The sequence below is a fragment of the Athene noctua genome, chromosome 6, assembly GCF_965140245.1.
Source record: "Athene noctua chromosome 6, bAthNoc1.hap1.1, whole genome shotgun sequence".
Lineage (NCBI taxonomy): Eukaryota > Metazoa > Chordata > Aves > Strigiformes > Strigidae > Athene > Athene noctua.
The window spans coordinates 8,347,475-8,365,975 of NC_134042.1; the positions used below are offsets into that span (position 1 = coordinate 8,347,475).

Consider the following 18,501-nt stretch of genomic DNA (forward strand, 5'->3'; position numbering starts at 1 on the left):
CCCAGGGCAGTGGATGTCAGGGAGGAAGGAGTACAAAGTGTAGCAGATGGCATGGCAGTGGTAACGTCCTCTTGTCCTTTCCAGTCAGTCAGTTGAGACAAACTCCTGATGCTTGGGAGCATGTTGTCCTAAGCTGGCCACTGGCACAAGAATAATACACCCTTCATCTCTGTTCAGAGTAAAGCGCTGTTGTTTCCAATATTCTATGAAACTCTATGGCTTTGACCTCCAGGGATGTGTACAAACCTCTTCCTCTATTTTTCGGGGGGCTCGGGGTGACTGATTACCATGGATCACAGCAAACCTCAAACGACACTGGTGCTTTCTCAGACACAAACCATAAACTGCTGCTGATGGGAGTTCTTTGGGCTTCTGAAGTATTGCACAGGACCAGCTGTTGTTCCTGGTTACTTCTGAGGAAATAACTGTTATTCAGTTGTTGGGGATCTCTAAATAAAAAATGGATCTGACCAAAAAGTGAAAGTAACTCAGAAAGTCCTGGAAACATCCCGCTGTGTATGTATCACTTGGCCCAGACTGAGATACAGGATAGGAAGTACCAGCAAACTGGTGGCACCTAACTGAATTGTTGGCGTGAAGTGCCTCGTGTGTGGGGTTTCAAGACTGGTTTGGGCATTTATAGTCTGTATCCCTTCTTACATGTGAGTACCTGCGTTCTCAGGCTTCTGGTACAGTTGAAATTCATCCTTTCCCTCAGCCCATGTGAAAAGGCTGGCGCAAGACTTCCCCAATTCTTTCTCCTTTGCCTTCCTCTCTTCCCCCTTTTCCCTCCAAATAGTAATAAAGAGGTTACTTGCTCCTGGGGAGCAAGACACTTCTGTAAGTCTTCCCGTATCTCCTTATAATAGAGATGTCTGCGGTTTGATCTTTGTACAATCGTAGAGCTTGGAAGGGAGCTCTGGTCAGGTGCTCCTGTGGCCCGCTCAAAGCAGGACCAACTTAGATCAGTAGATCTTTTAAGTACTGAGCTGCTGTTTTGACTTTACAGGACCTTTTTAAAATAAAATTTTTTAAAAAGTCAAGGTTACTATGTCTGCCCATCTGCTCAGGGAGACTAAAAGTCACCAGCCTATGCACAGGTCATTTTGTTGAACTTCATAAACTGGTATCTGTTACATTGCAGCAAGTGGAGCAAACGTTCTTATCTGTTACAGACTGAAATTTATGTGGAGCAAAGGAATCCTAAAGTGCTGCAGGACTGTGATCCCTGTAAAAAAAAAAGGGCTACTTCCGAGCCCTGGGAAAAGTTACATGCTTGTTTCTTAGGTACCAAAAAAAAGTGTAGTTGTTTGATATCTTTGTGGGGTGATCAATAAGAGCTCACTGTTCACATAGTTCACAGTGTCACCTGTGTTTTTAAAGAAATAGCTGTACTGTCTTGCACTTTCAGATTGACCTGGGCTGAGGTGTGAATTCATGGCCTCACAGCTGGGGCTCCTCTGGAACCTGATAAAGCCCACACAGCATCCCCAGAGAGGTACTTCCAAATATCAGTGACTGCTCCTAGGGACACCCTCTGCATGCTAGAGGATATGCATGAGGGGAAGATCTCTCTGACTGTAATACTGTCTGCATTTTTTATAAGGAGGAGGTTAATGTGCCTGCTGGGAACCTAACATTAATTGAATTAGTGATTAAAACTGGCCAGAACTCATTGCTCTTTGCGTGGTGAGATTGCTCTTGAAATACTTAGGTTATCTTAAATTGTTTTGACTCAAGTCACGCTGAGCAAATGAGTTGAAACACTGAAATCTGAATATCCGGGTATATCACAGATTGTCCTAAGTGCACTTAATGGGATGCCCTGCCTGGGAAGAACAAAAAGGGCTCTTATTTTCCCATGGGTGCAGCTTTGCTAGTGACAGCAGCCATGGGTTCAGCAGGAAAGAGAGGGCACAGGTTTCCTGACCCCGCCACCAGCTCTGAGCAGCTCCGGAGAGACCCCTGTTCTGCAAGCTCAGCCCTACCCAGAGACACTTCACAAAATTCTGTTATTCCTTTTCACCAGAGCAGCTTGTCAGCAGCAGCTTGTTTCCACCACGTGGAGGCACTGGTGATACTGTGCAGTCGTGGGTACCTGCAGAGAGTGTATATGAAACCCAGTTTTGCTGAATGTGATAAAAATCAAACCATAAATATTCCCTTGCTCAATGTTCCATGTAGTGTTTTCCCTCCTTCCAGTGTTCCACTGGGAGAACTCCTTTTTCGTTTTAAGTTTGATTTTGTTGCTTTTTTCTTGAGGTTGGTGTAGCAAGTGCTTTGCTGGCTCTCCATCATTTCATTACCATCTTCCCTAAATGCTCCTTCTGTCCTTCCATAAATGAAGCTCCACCAAAACATTATCTCAAGGATGCATTTACATTTGTCTCAGTGAAATGCATCTATGCACTTAGTTCCCAGCTCTCCCTGTATGTGGCCTGGATTTGAGCAGCATTTCCATATATTTGAGCAGCATTTCCAGCATACTGGTTTTCCATTTTTAACCAAGGTTAACAGCTTCTGACACTTAACCCCGATGGAGGGCAGCAGTGTCAGTGAGTTTCATTAAAGAGCAGTGTAACAGCACTAAGGAGAAACTAGAACAGCATCTGGCAAGGGCCACTCTGCCTTTCTGTAGGTTTTTCTTAGTCTGCAACTCACAAGCACCTTTCACACAAGTGCATCCCAAACCACCTCTCTTCTGCTGGACCACGGCAGTACTGAAAGGCACACATCTCTGAGGAGGTGCCAGCAGGGCCATCACAAACATGGGGCAAGGGAAAAAATTCTGAGGCCTTTGCTTATACCAGAAAGTATTCTGAAGTGGCTAAAGTCTGCCTGCAAAGAGATAGGGCATTCAGCCAAGACTTTAGGATTAAATGTGATTTTTTGAATGAGGAGGGTCTGAGCTCTCCCAGCCAGACTTTATTTCCCTAACATTGCAAAATACTAATAATAGGTCCCAAATTAAATGAAACCAAAGATTCCATTACTAGTAGATAGCATCTTTGGTTTCATTTAATTTGGGACCATAAGCAGAAAGAAAACTTAACCCATTGTGTCACTTCAGAGTTACAGTTGTTAGATGTCCTTAACCATTAAGATGTCTTATTTCTTGTATGTTACATCTTAATATCCTTTTTAAACATTAATATTCTAGGCTTGTAGTGACAGCTTTTGGGGGCAATTTATATTAACACTGAAGTCTTGTACCTGGGATGAGTGTTGTGTTCTCCACCATAACTCCATACTGTTGTCGATTTCTATCTGAGAACTTCCTTTTAAAATATTAAGAACTAATGACATTCACACCAAAATGGTTGACCTCTTTCAAAAAAGTTCCCAACATTCCTGCTTTTAATTGTTGGAAGATTTGTAAAAGCAGTGTTTTGTAATGTGTAGCACTAGAATAACCATTTTGGCATTTTATTTCACTCTGCTATAATTCAAATCGAGACATATACTGAGTTTTCCCAACGGATCTGCTCCTCTGTGGCCTGTGACCTTTTCCACACTGTTCCTTCATGCTTATATACAGGTGTCCATTGCCCAGGCTGTGGATTATTACCCTGTCCACCATCCCACCTTGTTTATGTGCAAAACTGCTTGTTCACACAGTCCGTTTTCTCCTTCCCTATTGAATAGATCTGCCGCCGCCTTCTTTTCTCCCCCAATAAAAAGCCATAGCTAGGACTAATGTTAGTTTAATTTATTTTTGAAGTTTCTTTTGACCATGGCTGGAAAAATTAGTGCATAGCCCCTTTGTACAAAAATGCTTGTTCTCAAGATGGCTGCCTCCTCTTCTCAATGGGCTGAGGCTACAAGTTGTTCATTTGAAGCAGCAGAAACTGGGTGCAGGCTCCTGTCAGCAGCAGTGACAGCAAAGCCTCACCAGGAAAAACAAGTGGGTGGCCTCATTCCTTTTGAGAACAATGGGAAATTGCAACCATTTCTGGGTGAATCAAGAGCTTGCTGTGAAGCTGACAAATGCAGTACCTCTGGTGCTGAGGAAGAGACTTTTCCATAGGAAAAGTGAGTTGCAAAAATTGCCTGTGAGTCTAGTCGAAATCTCCCTCCCCTGAAAAAAATCCAATTTGATGTAGCCTCTGCATGACATCTTGTAAGTTTTCACAGAAAGGGTGGTGTTAAAGTTTCCATTGTGTGTTGTGTCAGGCAGAACAATAAGATATGTTTCAGGCCTCTAAATTCCCTCAAGCAGCCATTTTTGAGCAATGTCACCTTAGGAGCTAGTTCACCAATGTGATTGCGAGTTCTCACGCTTTTTTCTGTGTACAAACTGTGGCAAGTGATGTGAGGTTATACTGAAATTATACCTAAGCCAGAGCATCAGATAAGTGTAAAATTCCATTTTAAATGTAAAGTTGAGAAGGCTCCTTCACACTACTGTTGCTTGGTGTTTTTTTCCTTAAGCTTGAAAATTGCCTCTTAAAAACAAAACGTCTGCCTTTTCCTGGTGCGATTGAGGAAAACTGAGAGGTTGTTGTGGGTGGGGGGATCTGGATCCCACCGAACTCCTCTGCCCCAGTGCTGCACTGGCCAAGTGGTTGGATGCAAGGGGATGCTTTGTGCTGATTTCCTTTTACCCAATTGTGCTTTGTGGGATGTTCAACCCAAGGAACATGGCTGAACGAAAGAGGAAGCCCAAGTTTTCCAAGGAAGAACTGGACATTTTGGTCACTGAGGTGACCCGAAATGAAGCCATGCTGTTTGGGAGGGAGACAATGCGTCTGTCCCATGCTGACAGGGACAAGATCTGGGAAGGCATAGCCAGGCAGATAACATCAGTCAGCCAGGTCCCCAGGTCTGTAAAAGACATTAAACACAGATGGGACGACATGAAGAGAAGGACCAAGGACAAACTGGCATTGATGCAGAGGTCCCTCTCCAGCCCTGGCAGTGCGGGGCGGCCCTCGGCCATCGTCCTGACCGCCCACGAGAGAGCCATCGAGTCGACACTGCATTCATCACACCAGATGCACGGCTTCCGGAGAGCGGATCTGGACGTGGTTGACAGCCCATCAACAAGCAGTAAGTATCCTTGCCTTAACACCTCTTTGTCTTATGCTTGCATATCTCAGTTTGACACCAGAAGAGCGTTGTGTGTTTTGTGAGGTGCTGGGTTGCCTGTCAAGCCGGGTCCTACTGCTGTGTTTGGTTTCAAGACAGCCTGCTCTGGTGATCATGGGGTGTTGAGATGGATTGAGGGAAAGCTGTTTCCAAGATCATCTTATTTATCTGTTTACCTAGTCCTTTTCCATACTGTCTTCTAAGGGTAGACGTTCAGATTCCACTTTCTTAATGGGTCATAAGTCTGAACTAATCCTACAAGGGAGGGAACATCTGTAGTTGAAGTGCAACTACCTCCATTCTGTGAAGAAGTGTTTGTAAAGGATTAGGAGTTCTTCATCTTGCATGCACCCCAGTAAAACAGCAATGCTGTCAAGCTGAGAGTCATGTGGCAGTCACTAATGGACCACTGCATGGTAACCGTCTTCCAAGAGGGCTGTTGGGGGGCTCAGTGATCACTGGTGTTCATACTCTGAGGCCAGGTCACTAATGATTTCTCACTAGTGGTCTGAAGGCTCAGCACAAGTGCTGTGAAAAAGGTAGATGATAATGACTCCCATCTTCACTGTTTTTTTAAGAAATTACTGGCCCTTCTTTCTAAGCTTATCTTCTTACACCACATTTCTCAGGCACCTTCCAGTGCTGAACCACAAGCTGCTTTTTGCAGGTTCTTTCCCCAGTTGCGTACATACAGTTTTCTTGTGTGGAGGTTCAGCTCCTTGGTCTGTTAGCTTTTAGGGATACGAAGGAAAGAAAGAGGGGATAACTTCTTGGGAACTGAGCCAACTAACACTTCATGGGTGGCACTGTCCTACCGCATTAGGTCTTATCTCATACCTGAAGTAATGTCATTAGTGGGAAAGCAAGGACAAAAATCTTAAAGAACTGACAAAGTGGGACTTGAACATTCTTTGCATCTGCCTTGGAAGCCAGTTGTGCTGTTTCAGAGGTAAAATGTGTAGAGCTTCTGCAAGGAGGTAGTGGGCAGTTGGAACAAGTGAAGTATTGTCCCTTCTTAAACTAATGAGAACTTTCCCAATGTGTTTTGCTTTGGGTCTGGTGGTTTTGCATCATGTACACTTTCCTGATTAATATAGGACCTGTTGCTGCTACCTCTGACTGCCTGGTTATCTTATGATGCCAAACCACATTGTGGCTTTGCAGTACAGACTTTGCGAGCAGCAAATACTATGTCTATGCTTTTCTCAGTGCTGAGGATGGAAGAAGTGACATGGGAGCAGGGTTTTGGCATGAGGAACCAAATGTGTCAGGGTGTTCTGACACTGGACCAAAGGCCAGGAGCCTTTGTCCCTCCAAAATGTTGGAGTGTTCTAGCTACTTACGGTTTTGGGGAAGGGGAGTCATTGCTACTGTCTGAAATGGATTTATATTCTAGTAATGAACGATGCTGTGTACAGGATACCATTGCAGCTTGGATTCCTCCTCGGTTGACTGGGTTCACCTGCTCTTCAGGCCTCTTACGGCTAAGCTTGTCACCCAGATGCTAACATTGCAGCACGTGCATGTTGAGTTATGCATCAGGAGCTACAGGCTTGTCTCAACTGGCAGACTGGAGGGAGGGGAAAACCCTTTTACCCTGTGCGCTTTGAGATACCGTGAAACAGAAGTCAGAGCCATGAGGGATTTCACATTAATAATTCATACTTCCTCTTCTGTTTAAGCTGATGAAGATGAGGGGACGCCAGGCACTTCTCAGGAACACCTCTTCTCATCGCTGCAAAGGCCTGGTGCAGGAGTCAGCCAGCTCTCCGGGCCCTCCTTCCTCCACACTTCTTCCTCATCAGAGCACTCGGAAGCTACCGGCCAAAGGCAGGAACTGCACCGTCCACCCCCGCGCACCACCTCGTCCTGCAGACCCCCGCACCCCCGCGCACGGAGCCCGCCCCTCTCCAGCTTCGATCGCCAGCTTCTCCATTCCCACATGCAGCAAACAGACCTGTTCAGGCAGTTCTGCCAGGAGCTGGTGGCTATTCACAGAGACATGGTCGACAGCATGCATGTCATCGGTCAGAGGATGGCTGACCTCACCAGCCAGGTTGGCCAGATGTGCCAGACTCTCTCAGAGATCCGTGATGAGGTCCAGGCTTTCCATAGAATACAAGATCCTAGTGTCACACGGGGGTCTGTTCAGCAAGCAGCTTGCTCAAAACAGCCCCCCGAGCCCAGTGCAGAGTCTAACCAAAACCCCCCAAAACAGGCTCCTCCTGCACGGACTACCAGGTCACGAAAGAGAAAACACCATTTTTAGTCTGCTTCGTGTAACATTATGAAGGATGCTCCTTCCTGAGCTGCTGCATGCTCACGTGGCCTCTCCGTGCGTATCAGTACTCCGTGGGGAAGGTCAACAGCCACCCCGACCCGTCCGATCCCCCTGCTAGCTAGCAGAGCAGTATGACTTGTGGCAGCTGAATAGTAGGGCTGGCCCTCTGCAACGGCAAAGAGAAATCTTAAATATTACAGAGCTTGGGATGTAGCACATCTTTCTGTTCATGGAGATTAGGAATTTTCACTAGCTCCCCAATGCTTTGAACGCTGTATAAGCTAAGAGATGCAATAGGAATCATTATCTTGTTCTCTTCTCATGCCTGTGAAATGGTATTTACTGAGACAGTATACTACAGAGCTTCATTTGCAATCAACCCACAAATTTACCCTACTACTGCCTTCCCATCATCTTCCTGCAAATTACTGTGTGCACTGTGCAGAGATGCGTCCTTACTGCTCTGAAGACTTGCTGCTCATTATTTTTATCTAGCGTTCAGCAATAATGGGCAGCCCAGGGCTTACTGTGACTTACGCACAGGTTTGAGGAGAGGGATGTAAAAGCAGAGCTTGTGCAGGGAAGGGAAGAAGGCTGGGAGGACATGTCTGAGCACTGTGGGGTTTTAGACTGCTGAGAAGGGCTGTGATGGCACACGCCTGAATCCTGCAGTACCACATGCATTTATATCAGAGAGTTTAATCTTTGTCTGCTCCAATCTGAAACCCCTACCTACCCTTCACAATTGCAGTTAAAATACAATTATTTCATAATATGACAATTAAAGAGAATTGTATCATATTGCTTTTTTGCATGCTATAATCTTCAGTTTTGAACCACCTCACCCTCTTTGAAACATGAGAAACTGCACAGAAACAAGGAAAGCTATAGGGCCCGATTCTGACCTCAGGAACAGTTTGGTTTTGTATCACTGTAATTCTGTCAACTTCAGTACAGTTACTTTGCACCTAGTGTTATTTAGGGTGGGATCTGTACTGTGTTCTCCTATCGTGAAGAGTTTACAATCTAATTTCACAACTATACAGGTTAAAAGCTTAGACATGTTGTGTTCGTACTGTTTGCCTCCCCCATACAGATGCAAGAAAGAACTGTGTTATAACATCTGAACCGCTTTAGTGCTGCGTGAGGTTCCCATGTACAACCCTGATTCCGAAACTAGGCTTTAGTAATGTCACCTCAGGCGGTGATGACATACGTGGCAGCTTTTTTACAACATGTCTGTCTTTTCCTTTATTTGTACATCTGCACCTACCGTGCTGCCCCCACCTCTGGAAAAGTCTGGACCATTATCACGAGATGCTTCAACAGGGAAAAGGGCCAAGGTGTCACGTACACACAGCTAGCACGCGGCTGCACTCCAGGGTTGTCCTACTGGGTGTGGAGGTGGGCTGCAGGAAGCTATTCAAGTTGATGTGAATGTGCATCGTTATGCCGTGTCTGGCCTACAGACTTGGCCAAAAAGTTGTATAAACTTCAGCGGGAATTGAACATAGGCAATGCAGTGTAGCAGAAGGATGGTTTGGTTTATGTGATGTTGAAGGATCTTCTTTAATCTGTCTGGCCTGTCCTTTGAAAGTATAGTGCACTAGCTTCTCTTCTGGAAAGTTCACTGTATGCCTGCTGTGTCAGGCGTTCCTGACATGCTTTTTCTTTTTAATTGTTCTGTAATTATGATTCAAGTAATTTATTTTTAGTGGTGTGGTAAAAGGCCCTTGCTCAAGGAAGTAGAGGTCTGGCAAGGAGAAAAACCTTCTTTCTGAGGTATGACCCAGCTGGTATCATGTAGAGGGTATTCCTGGTGCCAGACCAGGGCAGTACTTGTTCACCTTCCTCTGAGGATGTCGTTTTACTTCAGTTGAAGGGAAGATTGGGAAATTTGATAGAAATAGACCTAATTTATGAATGCAAAGAGATGAAAATGGTGATATGTTCTAAAGGATTTCTGAGTTAATTTCTTAGTACTGCTGCTATACACTAGAAGTGGTATTTTATATTTTTATAATATTTGATCTCTGTTGATGTTTTCCCATGGATATACTGATAGGATTAGCTCCTCTGGTGTTGTCCAGGGGGATTCCTGATGGGAACCCTCAGGTCTGCAGAGGAGGAGACTCCTGCAGGTGCTGGGTACTGGAGGGAGTTGGCATTGTCGCTGCCATCAGTTTGCCCACACAGATGCATTTAGAGAGAGAATCCTGGGGCAGGATGCACAGCCTTCAATAAAAAACCCCAGAGGCTGGGCTCTGGTCAGGAGAAAGGATCTTCTACTGTAAACTGACTGATGTCTCCTCCAGTTTCCTCTGTGGACTATCACAGATTGGCCCACATCTGGGGACATGTCTCCTGCTCTGTGTAGACCCCTCAGTGGAGTGGCTTTTCTGTACTGGCTTGCAAAGGATACTTCCTCCTGCACCCATCGTGTTAACCGGCTGTTGAAGTAAGTGCCTGCGTCAAAGCAAACTGCTGTGCTCAACCCCAGTATCTCCATGTCTTGTACATGCTGAAAAAATTATCTTTAAAAAAGTATTTTTGTTAAGAATGCAATAAATATATAACACTTTTAACACAGCTGCCGTTGAGTCATTTGTTTCTCTCCTATAATTTTTGCCTGAACTGGTAACAAGCCTGTCACAGATGCCGGGTCTCCTGAGGCGCTTGGCGTTGGAGAGCTGAGGCAGGGTTTGTGGATGCAGCACCCCAAGGTGACTGCCTGGGCTGGTGGCAGCGCTCTTGCACGGCATGTCCTGCTCTGTCTCTGTGCCCGGTGTTGATCTGAGAAAAAACAGCGGCCTTTTCCCTGTGGTGCTCTGTCCTGGCAGGATGTCAGCGGAGCATCCCCAGGACCAGCCGGAGGGTGAGCAACGAAGGGGCCAGCGGGCAGGGGGGGAGGCATGGGGAAAATCCTGGTGGGGCAGGGTGGGCAGAGGCCTGAGCCTCCCTCCAGTTGCAGGGCTCTCCTTCCTCCATGTTGTCTTTCCTGACTGCTCTGGTCCCCTTCTGGAGAGGAATGGAATGATCCCAGCTGCCTAAAAATACCTTGACTATTTTCTGGGCATGCTTACTGGCCCATCCCAAAACCTGGCAATTTGGAGTCCTGTGCAGGTTGTGGCTTAGAATAAAGGGAGATAAGGATTTTTTTTGCTGCTGGCTAGAAAAGTTATGGGAAAGGTGGCCCTGTAGAGCAAGGAGCTGTGCCTCTGACAGCCATGGGGTTGATCCAAGCCCCAGGAGCTGCAAGTGGGTCATAAATGGCCTCCATTGGTGCAGTGGCTGGTCCTGAGTAGCCCGGGCAGAATTTGTGGTGGTCTTGAGCCTGGGGCCAGGGACTGAGCAGGACATGAAATGACCCACTTGCAGCTGGTGTCTACAGGAACAGTTCTGGATGGTGGGGGCTGCCCCAACGGCGGTCCCAACCCTCCTCTTCCTCTGGGGATCGCTGTCCGTTGGGAAACCTGCAGTGCAAGCGGCGCCGTGCCCATCTGCGCACAGCATTTGTGTCAGCCTAGCCCTGCCTGGCCTGAGCATCCAAACCGAGGCAGCCACCTTGCCTCAATTCAGCTTGAGCATTTGGCATCAGGAGGGAGACTGGCTGCTTTCCAGCCTTCACAGGGAGGGTTGCTTCAGGACGTGAGCGCTTCAGCCACGGGAAGATATGTCAGTGAAGGCAGACTGGTACAGTCTCTCCTCAGCAGACAGTTTGTGTGCCCCTGCCTCGCCAAGCAGGCTGCCGTTGTGCGGAGTGACTTCCTCTGTCCTGAGAAAATTGCCTGCCTCTAACCCGCGGTGTGCAGCAGCCTGAGGTGTCTTAGACAGGTGGAATTTGGGTGTTATGCAATCCTTCCTAACCTATACCATTTGTGCCCCTGGGGTCCCTTTCCTTAGAGCCGGGGCTGGTTGGAAAGCGGTTCATTGATGTGGATGATCTCATCCCCATTTATGTTACCTCAGGGAAGTATCACAGATGTAAAACTTCCTCTCAGACCAACAGCCAGCAGCTGTGAAGAAACTGAGTTTGTGACTGGATTATTCCATGACTGTGTCTTAAGGGCTTTCTTCACCTCCTGGTGAAATGGGCAGTGCTGGCCGCTGCAGGGCGCAGGGTGGGAGCGGGTGGCTGGGCAGCATGCTGCAGGGTGCAGCCGTGATGCAGGACTGCAGCTCACACCCTCCCTCCTGCCCTCTCCTCCCAGCTCCCCTCTGCTCCAAGAGCAGCTGGAGCCTCAGGACAACAGCGCAACAGAGCTGAAGGATGCTCTTGGGCAGAAACTTGGAGAGGTTTAGAGGCAGGAGGAGAGTAAATGGAAAAAGCATGCTCATGCTTAATAAAATACTTTGTAATAAAAGTAAGCCCTGGTGGGAATAGTTAACCAGGCTCTCCCATTCCAACACAAAGTTGTGTTTTAGAGAATTTTCTAAATCTCGCTGTCAAATGCGGTTTGCTGGGAAGGCACCGGATTGTCCTGCCACTGCCCTGTGGACTCAGTGCCACTGACTGTGGGGCTGTGGGTCCTGTATGTTGTATTAAGGAGCTGTGAACAACTTCAGGGTGATAAATCTTTGCAGGTAACCAGGCTCCTTCACAGGGCAACCTGATCTTGTCATTGCTCTGGCTGATGTTTGGGCAGGGGGATGCAGAGCAGCTGCAGACCCTCTCCTTAGCTGGTACTAGGATGCATCCTGGCATTCTGCTTGGACTGGAGAGAGCATCCTCTAGGATCTCCCGTGCTGCAGGTCATCAGACTGACCACGGCACATGGCTATATCCCAAGGGTTGTGTATCTCCTGGCTGGCTGAATGCCTGATACATCTTTTGTGGAGTGACAAAACCCAGAAGTGACAGCGTGGCAGCGCTGGCTGTGTGCCATTGCAGGACCTCCTTCACACTGCGCTGGTCCAGGCTCCTTCTCAAATACACAAACCGGTGGTTTAAAAGTTCCTTTGTTTTGTGATGAAAAGTAAAATAAGGGTTAACAAAAGCCAATCTTCGGCTAATTTTGGCAGTGCCAGAGCCTGCTGTTTAAATAATTACTGAAGATTTCGGAGCATCTTGGGTAGCACACATTAGGAAAAATACAGCTGATTGCAGGCACATGCACGGTTGCTTAACGTTAAAACCAGAATTGCTGGAGCCTCGGGCAGCCTGAGACACTGCAGACTTGTTTTCTGTGTTTTGCAGGAAGTTTCACCAAGTTTCTGACCTTATGTATATGGGTTGGTGTGATGACGTGCAGGTGGGCTTGTGTCTTTACTTGTGCATGCATGTGGCTGGAGAAGGGGAGAGCATTCAAGGAAAAAATGACAGATTTCTTAAGCTGAAGAAACACCTGTGAGCTATAAGGGAGTTTTGGGGCAAGGACTAGTAGGAGCAGATGACAGAGGAGCCATTTGCCGCTTGCCTTCGTTAGTATTAATGCAGCAGGGAGTACTGAATAATAGAGGCAAATGGCATAAGAGAAGAAAAAGCTTTTAGCTGTGAAGCATTCAGATCTGCTTTTGGGTCTGTGTGACGAGGCCTCCTCCTGGCCCTGGATGGGTGTTACGAGCTCATGCTGGGGGCAGCTGGAACTGGTATTACCAGGCCTTTTTCATGTCCTCTAGCAAGAACACAAGGAGTGTGAGAACAAATAATATGATCTTAGCTGTAAATTTCTGTCGTACCAAGTTGCAGAGAGACACTTGCTTAGAGTGGCAATTAATACTTTTCTGCTGAGCTGAAATATAGCTGTTTTAAATCAAGAAAATAAATACCATGCCCAGAAAGCGATTTTTCTGTCAGCACTGCCAGGAGATCCCTGCAGTGTGGTGCTGGGCTTTCCTGAGACTTGGAGGGCTGTTTGTATTTTTATGTCACACCCCACTGAATGCCCAAGTGCAAAACCTCCCAGTACTGGCATCTCCTTGGTTTCCTTTTGGACAACCAGTGAAATTTACACTTGAGTTCCTTTTGGACAACCCATGCACATCAGGTGTCTGTGTTTCTGTCCTGAGTATCTCAATTCTGCTTGTCCGAAAGGAGAGAAGCAAGGAAATCTGACATCTACTAAATAAGGAAGACAGTGTTTTGGGGCAGAGGGACCCTGCTATATTCCAGATGTTCCTGAGAACAAGGGAGGATGCCCTGGTATGTGAAGTGACGGTAGGGAGTCCAGAAGTCCTTGTTTCCATTACTAGGTGAAAATATTTCTGCTTGTGAGAGTCTGTGTCACCCTTACTGGCAGAGATACTCCTTCAGGGTGGATGTACGTTGTTGTTGTCATCCTTTCCGCAGCAGAAATGGTCCTAGTGGTTTAGTGTTCCCTGGGTATCCATTCTCGTTGTCCTGTATCTCTGGCAATTTGCACACCATTACTTATAACTCCATGCTTTCCAGTCTGGCTGTGTTGATGGCTCTCTCTGAAGGTCATTCTGGCTTCATCATGGTTGTCATTCTGGTGCAAGGGGGGGCACAGGAGAGAAGTTTGTGCTTCACGCCTGCCTTGTCACCTCACCCTCAGGTATGTGATCATCTCCCGGGAGGAGAGGGAGCAGAACCTGATGGCCTTCCAGCACAGCGAGAGGATTTACTTCCGTGCCTGCCGTGACATCCACCCTGGGGAGAAGCTGCGGGTCTGGTACAGCGAGGATTACATGAAACGGTTGCATAGTATGTCCCAGGAGACCATCAACAGAAATTTCACAAGCGGTGAGTCCCCTCTCTTTCCACCCTTTCCCCCGATCCCCTTGGGGTGCCACACTCGAGTGCGGTGGGTGAAGTAGGTGATGCACAAGCTGTGTGAGAACTGCATTTCTAGAAGCAGAGCACCTCTGGGTGAGAGCTCTGCATGGCACGGATGGTGGGTGTACAAGGAGAGTAATGTAACCAATGTCATGGAGATCACAAAAGAAAGATTTGTGCTGTGTCATGTCGTGTCATGTGTCGTGTTGTGTTGTGTGTGTGCTGCAAGGGCCTGAGGGATCGCGGAGCTCCTCTGTCACAAGACTTTCCGGCCTGAAAATTGCCAAGCTGGTGGTCCCACAGACAGGGATTAGGTTTTTCTTCTGAACATGCTGCTTTCACTGGCTCCTGTGAGCAGCCTGTTTGAGGGACCTCTGGCTGGTTTTGTGTTCATATGAAAGAGAGATTTCCTTGGTGTGTTTGTATGTCCGTTTTCCTCGCTTAATTTATCTCCTCTTTCTTCAGAAATTGGGGATCAGCGCGACATCAGCTAGAGACTCCTTAGTCTCACAACCTTAGAGTGCGTGTACAACATACGGGAGGCTGTGTACTTTTCAGACTGATTCTTCCCTGGATAAAAATTGTTATCTTAAGAGTAGCCATGCTGGAACAAACCCAGCGGTCCTTTAGGTCAGTGTAATGTCAGCAATGCAGGAAGCTTTAGAGGAAGGCAAAAATTCTTAATGCATCTGTTCATCTATCCAATGCTGAGACCTGAAGTTAATTAAAGGCATTTCTTTCCAGGCCTAGCCACAGAATGGCAGGACCTCAGCAGGGCAGCCACACTAAATATAACTTTCTAATTAAGGTTCCCGTGTATATTATTACACAGCTGCTGTTGCTGCCTTGACTTGGTAAAAGGTGTCTCCTCTTTAATCGTGGGGTGGGCAAGGTGTCCTGAAAAAGCTGGTTATCCTCCATCACCTTGGAGTTATTATGCGCTTGCAGTGTTACATCCTGATGGTTGTACTTGGGCAATTCCCACTTCTGAATGAACATTGGTATGAATGTGCTTTTTTATATTAATGAACATCACTGAGTGATTAGGTACAGGCTGCAGTGATTTTGCTGCATCCCACACACACGTTAGTTGTCCAGATGGCTTAGTACCTTCTGAAAGTACTGCAAGAGAAAGACTGTGCCCTTGGAGCAGCGGCTCTGGAGGGGCACCAAGGCTATGAGTGATTGCCCTGCCGTACAGACATGCCTTTAGTCATGGTTTGTCATGGTTTGTGTGAGCTGAAGCGGTAACTCACAGCCTGCTCTGTGCTGCAAGTGCAGTGAAGATCTACCTCTGGGCTCCTCAGGACGCGCCGTAGCCTACCACACACTCAGGTAGAAACCCATGTGGCTGCAGAGACCATCCTAGAACCCCTCTGACGTCTCGGTGAGCTCATCCTGCAGCAAGCTGGGCTTAGCCTGCGTGCACAAAAGAAGCGCAGAGACGTGGTTAGAACGGAGCATCGCTTGGGCTGTTGCTAGACTTGCGAGAGACATCACAGCCTTATCTGGGAGGACACTGGGAGGTGGTCAGGAAGCAGCACCAAAATCTGTTGAGTCACTTTCTATTTAAAAGATTTCAAATCCCCTGCAGGCGAGCCTGTCGAATGAAGTGACGTGCTTTAACTCACAGAAAAAGAACATGGTTCCCAGGTTTTGTTTCTGTCAGTGGTTTCTGACCCGCCTCATCAGTGGAGTTGAGATCAATAATATGAGGGATCACCTTATGATTTCTAGCTTTTCCATAGGGCTGAACCACTTGATCGGTTGGGGGAAAAATCACCGAGAAAGAAGAATCCATTCTCTAAATTCCTACCTCTGCCAGTAGTCATTGTACTCCATAACAGGGGAAATACTAGGGCAGAGGCAAAGTTTCCTGTCAGTATGTTGAAAATGAGATCTGTTGTTACGGATTCACTCAAGAAGTGGTTGGGTTTGCCAGCCAGCGTCCAAACCCAGTGCAAAATCGCTGCCATTTGGGCCAGCCCTTTTTACAGTGCCTTACTCTAACTGTTTCGAGTCTTGCATCTTTTCTGCATTCTTAGCATTGCTCTCCTTAGAGAGGGAATGGTAGCTTTTGCTCTGTAACTCTTATGAAAGCATGAATACACTTTAAAAGCAAACAAAACCAAAAATCAGCATAAAGCAGCGTCTTGTTTGGGAAGCCATCAATGCTTGAAGTTATTTACAAGATAGAAGAATGCTGGAAATTGAGCCAAACCTATCGTCTTTTGAATTTCCAGGTAAGGAAATCTGGCTATTCCCTTTATTTTAAGCAGTTAATAATTTATATGAGGTTGCTTTTATTATTTTTTTTATTTTTATTCACTGGCTGGCCATGCTTTTAGACTCCACCGGGACAAGCTAGATGTCCCATCCTTGGAGGGCATTCACCCGTTGTAGCTCAGTTGACAATGAGTACCTTGGGATTTAAGTGTGCAAGTTATTTTTACTCCTTTACCTTTGCATTTCTGGAGCAGCCTCCAAACTGAACGAGAGTAAAGGGGCTTGCAAACTTTGTGCGGTGGTGTGCACAGACACCGGGGTTGTCATGAAACGGTCCAAATCTCTTGCTGCACTGCTGTACACTTGATACCTTTTACCAAGTCAAAACAGGCACAGGTCTTCCAGCCAGCCGAAACGGCGCTTGGGCTCTGGGTGTTAGGTTCCACCACGATCAGTCATTCACCTCATAGTCTCCTTCTAGCGCAGGTTGGTTATACCTGTAGGTTAAACAAGCTGCCTGTAGTTTCTCTTCTCTTTAAAGTGTGTGGGTCCTACTCTGCTCTGGCTACCCAGGACTGTCTCTGTTTTTGCAGACGTGCCCATTAGCAGGGCTCCTCCTCTCGCGAGCCTCGGTTTCCACTGAGTTGTGTCAGTTCCCTGGTTTGTAAAGCAACGTGCAGACCTGCAGGGATTCAGCCTGCCTTTTTGTTCTTTTTTCGTTTGAGTTTTAGATTGAGGGATGTTGCTCGGTTCCCGGTGATAATCCCCACCCCTCATTTCCTTTCCAGGAGACAAGAAGTTGCAGAGGGAAAAGTCAGAAAAGAATGTGGAAAATCAAGAGGACACGAGGGGACCGCTCCAGCTCGCCACCTTAAAGCAAGGAAAGAGCCCCTACAAGCGCAGTTATGACGAGGGGGAATCTCACCCCCAAATAAAGAAAAAAAAGATTGACCTCATCTTCAAAGACGTCCTGGAGGCTTCCTTGGAGTCTGCCAAATTTGAAGAGAACCAGTTAGCAACGAGTACGCCGTTTTCCATCAGAAAAGCTTCTAAATACCAGGCTGAAGACATCTTTGAGAGGTGTGGCGGTGCCATGCAGCACAGCTCTCTGAATCTCAGCAGAAACCGGAGCGAGGGAGAATGGAAAGTCCCCCACAGTTCCTCTTTCAGCTCAGCCAAAGAGATTGGCATCCTTGAAGATGAGGAAGAAGAGCCCCTGTCACTCAAAGCAGACAGCCCGCCCGAGCTATCACTGGCCTCTGCACAAGGCAACTCCCACGAAATCCCCACCACCTCCTTCTGCCCCAACTGCATCCGGCTGAAGAAGAAGATCCGGGAGCTGCAGGCCGAGTTAGACATGCTGAGATCTGGGAAGTTACCCGAGCCACCTGTGCTACCGCCCCAGGTACCCGAGCTCCAAGAGTTCTCAGACCCCACAGGTAAGCCTTGCCGAGTAACAGCGTTCTCCAAAGTCTGCCTAAGGAGAGTAGTGAGATGCCTGTGTGCTGTGTACCCATCTAAGGCGTTTTGTTCTGAGTATTCAGGTGAACATGTGGCTCCGTGGAAGGTTCTTTGTCAGGTTTTGTGACTGGGTGGGCCAGGAGCTGACACAGCTGTGGGCACAGTGGAAAACACTGTCTGGGAAAGACTCTGTATGACAACTTGCTCTATTTGTTGCCGTTGTAATTGATAATGCACTGCCAATAAAAAAGACATTCCATTGCAGACAGTTTGTTTGCTGTATTTTTGATGCATTCTCTTTCAGCGGAAGCCCCTCCGCAGTGCCTCACGTGCTACCAAGAAAGTCTGAATGACTGTGGTAACACTGAAATGTGTGCTCTTTGTGTATGAAATGATGTCCCGCTGTGTCCCTTGTTGGAAAGCCCTCTCTGTTTCTTCCACTGCCTTAACACAACCCTGTGTCCCTTTCTGAAAATACATTTCCTTTCCTCCAGGAACATGCTGTCGAGGAGCCTTATCGCAGGGAATATTTGGGTCACACCACGTATTGTGCAGGTGCCCGGGATGTAGCGTCCTTTCTTGCTTCCCGTTGTGGCAAGTTGGAGACAAAGTTCATATGCAGAAACGATTTATTTTCCCTTCAAAGCCATGATTCATATTCTACCCATAGTGCGCTGTGGTCAGAAGAGGGCAGGTTGTGGCCAGCTCG

At 47.2% G+C, this 18,501-nt stretch overlaps 2 protein-coding genes across 3 annotated transcripts in view; both read left to right on the forward strand.

The window, feature by feature from the left end:
* The window catches only part of PRDM11 (PR/SET domain 11), a 50,826-nt gene that overhangs the window by 22,899 nt on the left and 9,426 nt on the right, over positions 1 to 18,501 (forward strand). The window contains exons 6-7 of one of the 2 annotated variants that reach the window (XM_074909418.1): positions 13,885 to 14,072; positions 17,120 to 17,770. In XM_074909418.1, the coding sequence (XP_074765519.1) occupies positions 13,885 to 14,072; positions 17,120 to 17,770 (839 nt within the window). The remainder of the gene's footprint in view (positions 1 to 13,884; positions 14,073 to 17,119; positions 17,771 to 18,501) is intronic. The other variant, XM_074909419.1, reaches the window with a different exon arrangement.
* Positions 4,459 to 9,934, forward strand: LOC141961991 (uncharacterized). Its single transcript, XM_074909420.1, has 2 exons — positions 4,459 to 5,049; positions 6,771 to 9,934. The coding sequence occupies exons 1-2, from the start codon at positions 4,623 to 4,625 to the stop codon at positions 7,355 to 7,357; spliced, it is 1,014 nt and encodes a 337-aa protein (XP_074765521.1). The 5' UTR covers positions 4,459 to 4,622; the 3' UTR covers positions 7,358 to 9,934.

What these genes read in the sequence shown, in the direction of transcription:
- LOC141961991 (XM_074909420.1), top strand. Translation starts at nt 4,623, where the DNA reads ATGTTCAACCCAAGGAACATGGCTGAACGAAAGAGGAAGCCCAAGTTT. An exon ending in TGACAGCCCATCAACAAGCA is followed by an intron (nt 5,050 to 6,770) that starts GTAAGTATCCTT and finishes CTTCTGTTTAAG; the next exon opens with CTGATGAAGATGAGGGGACG.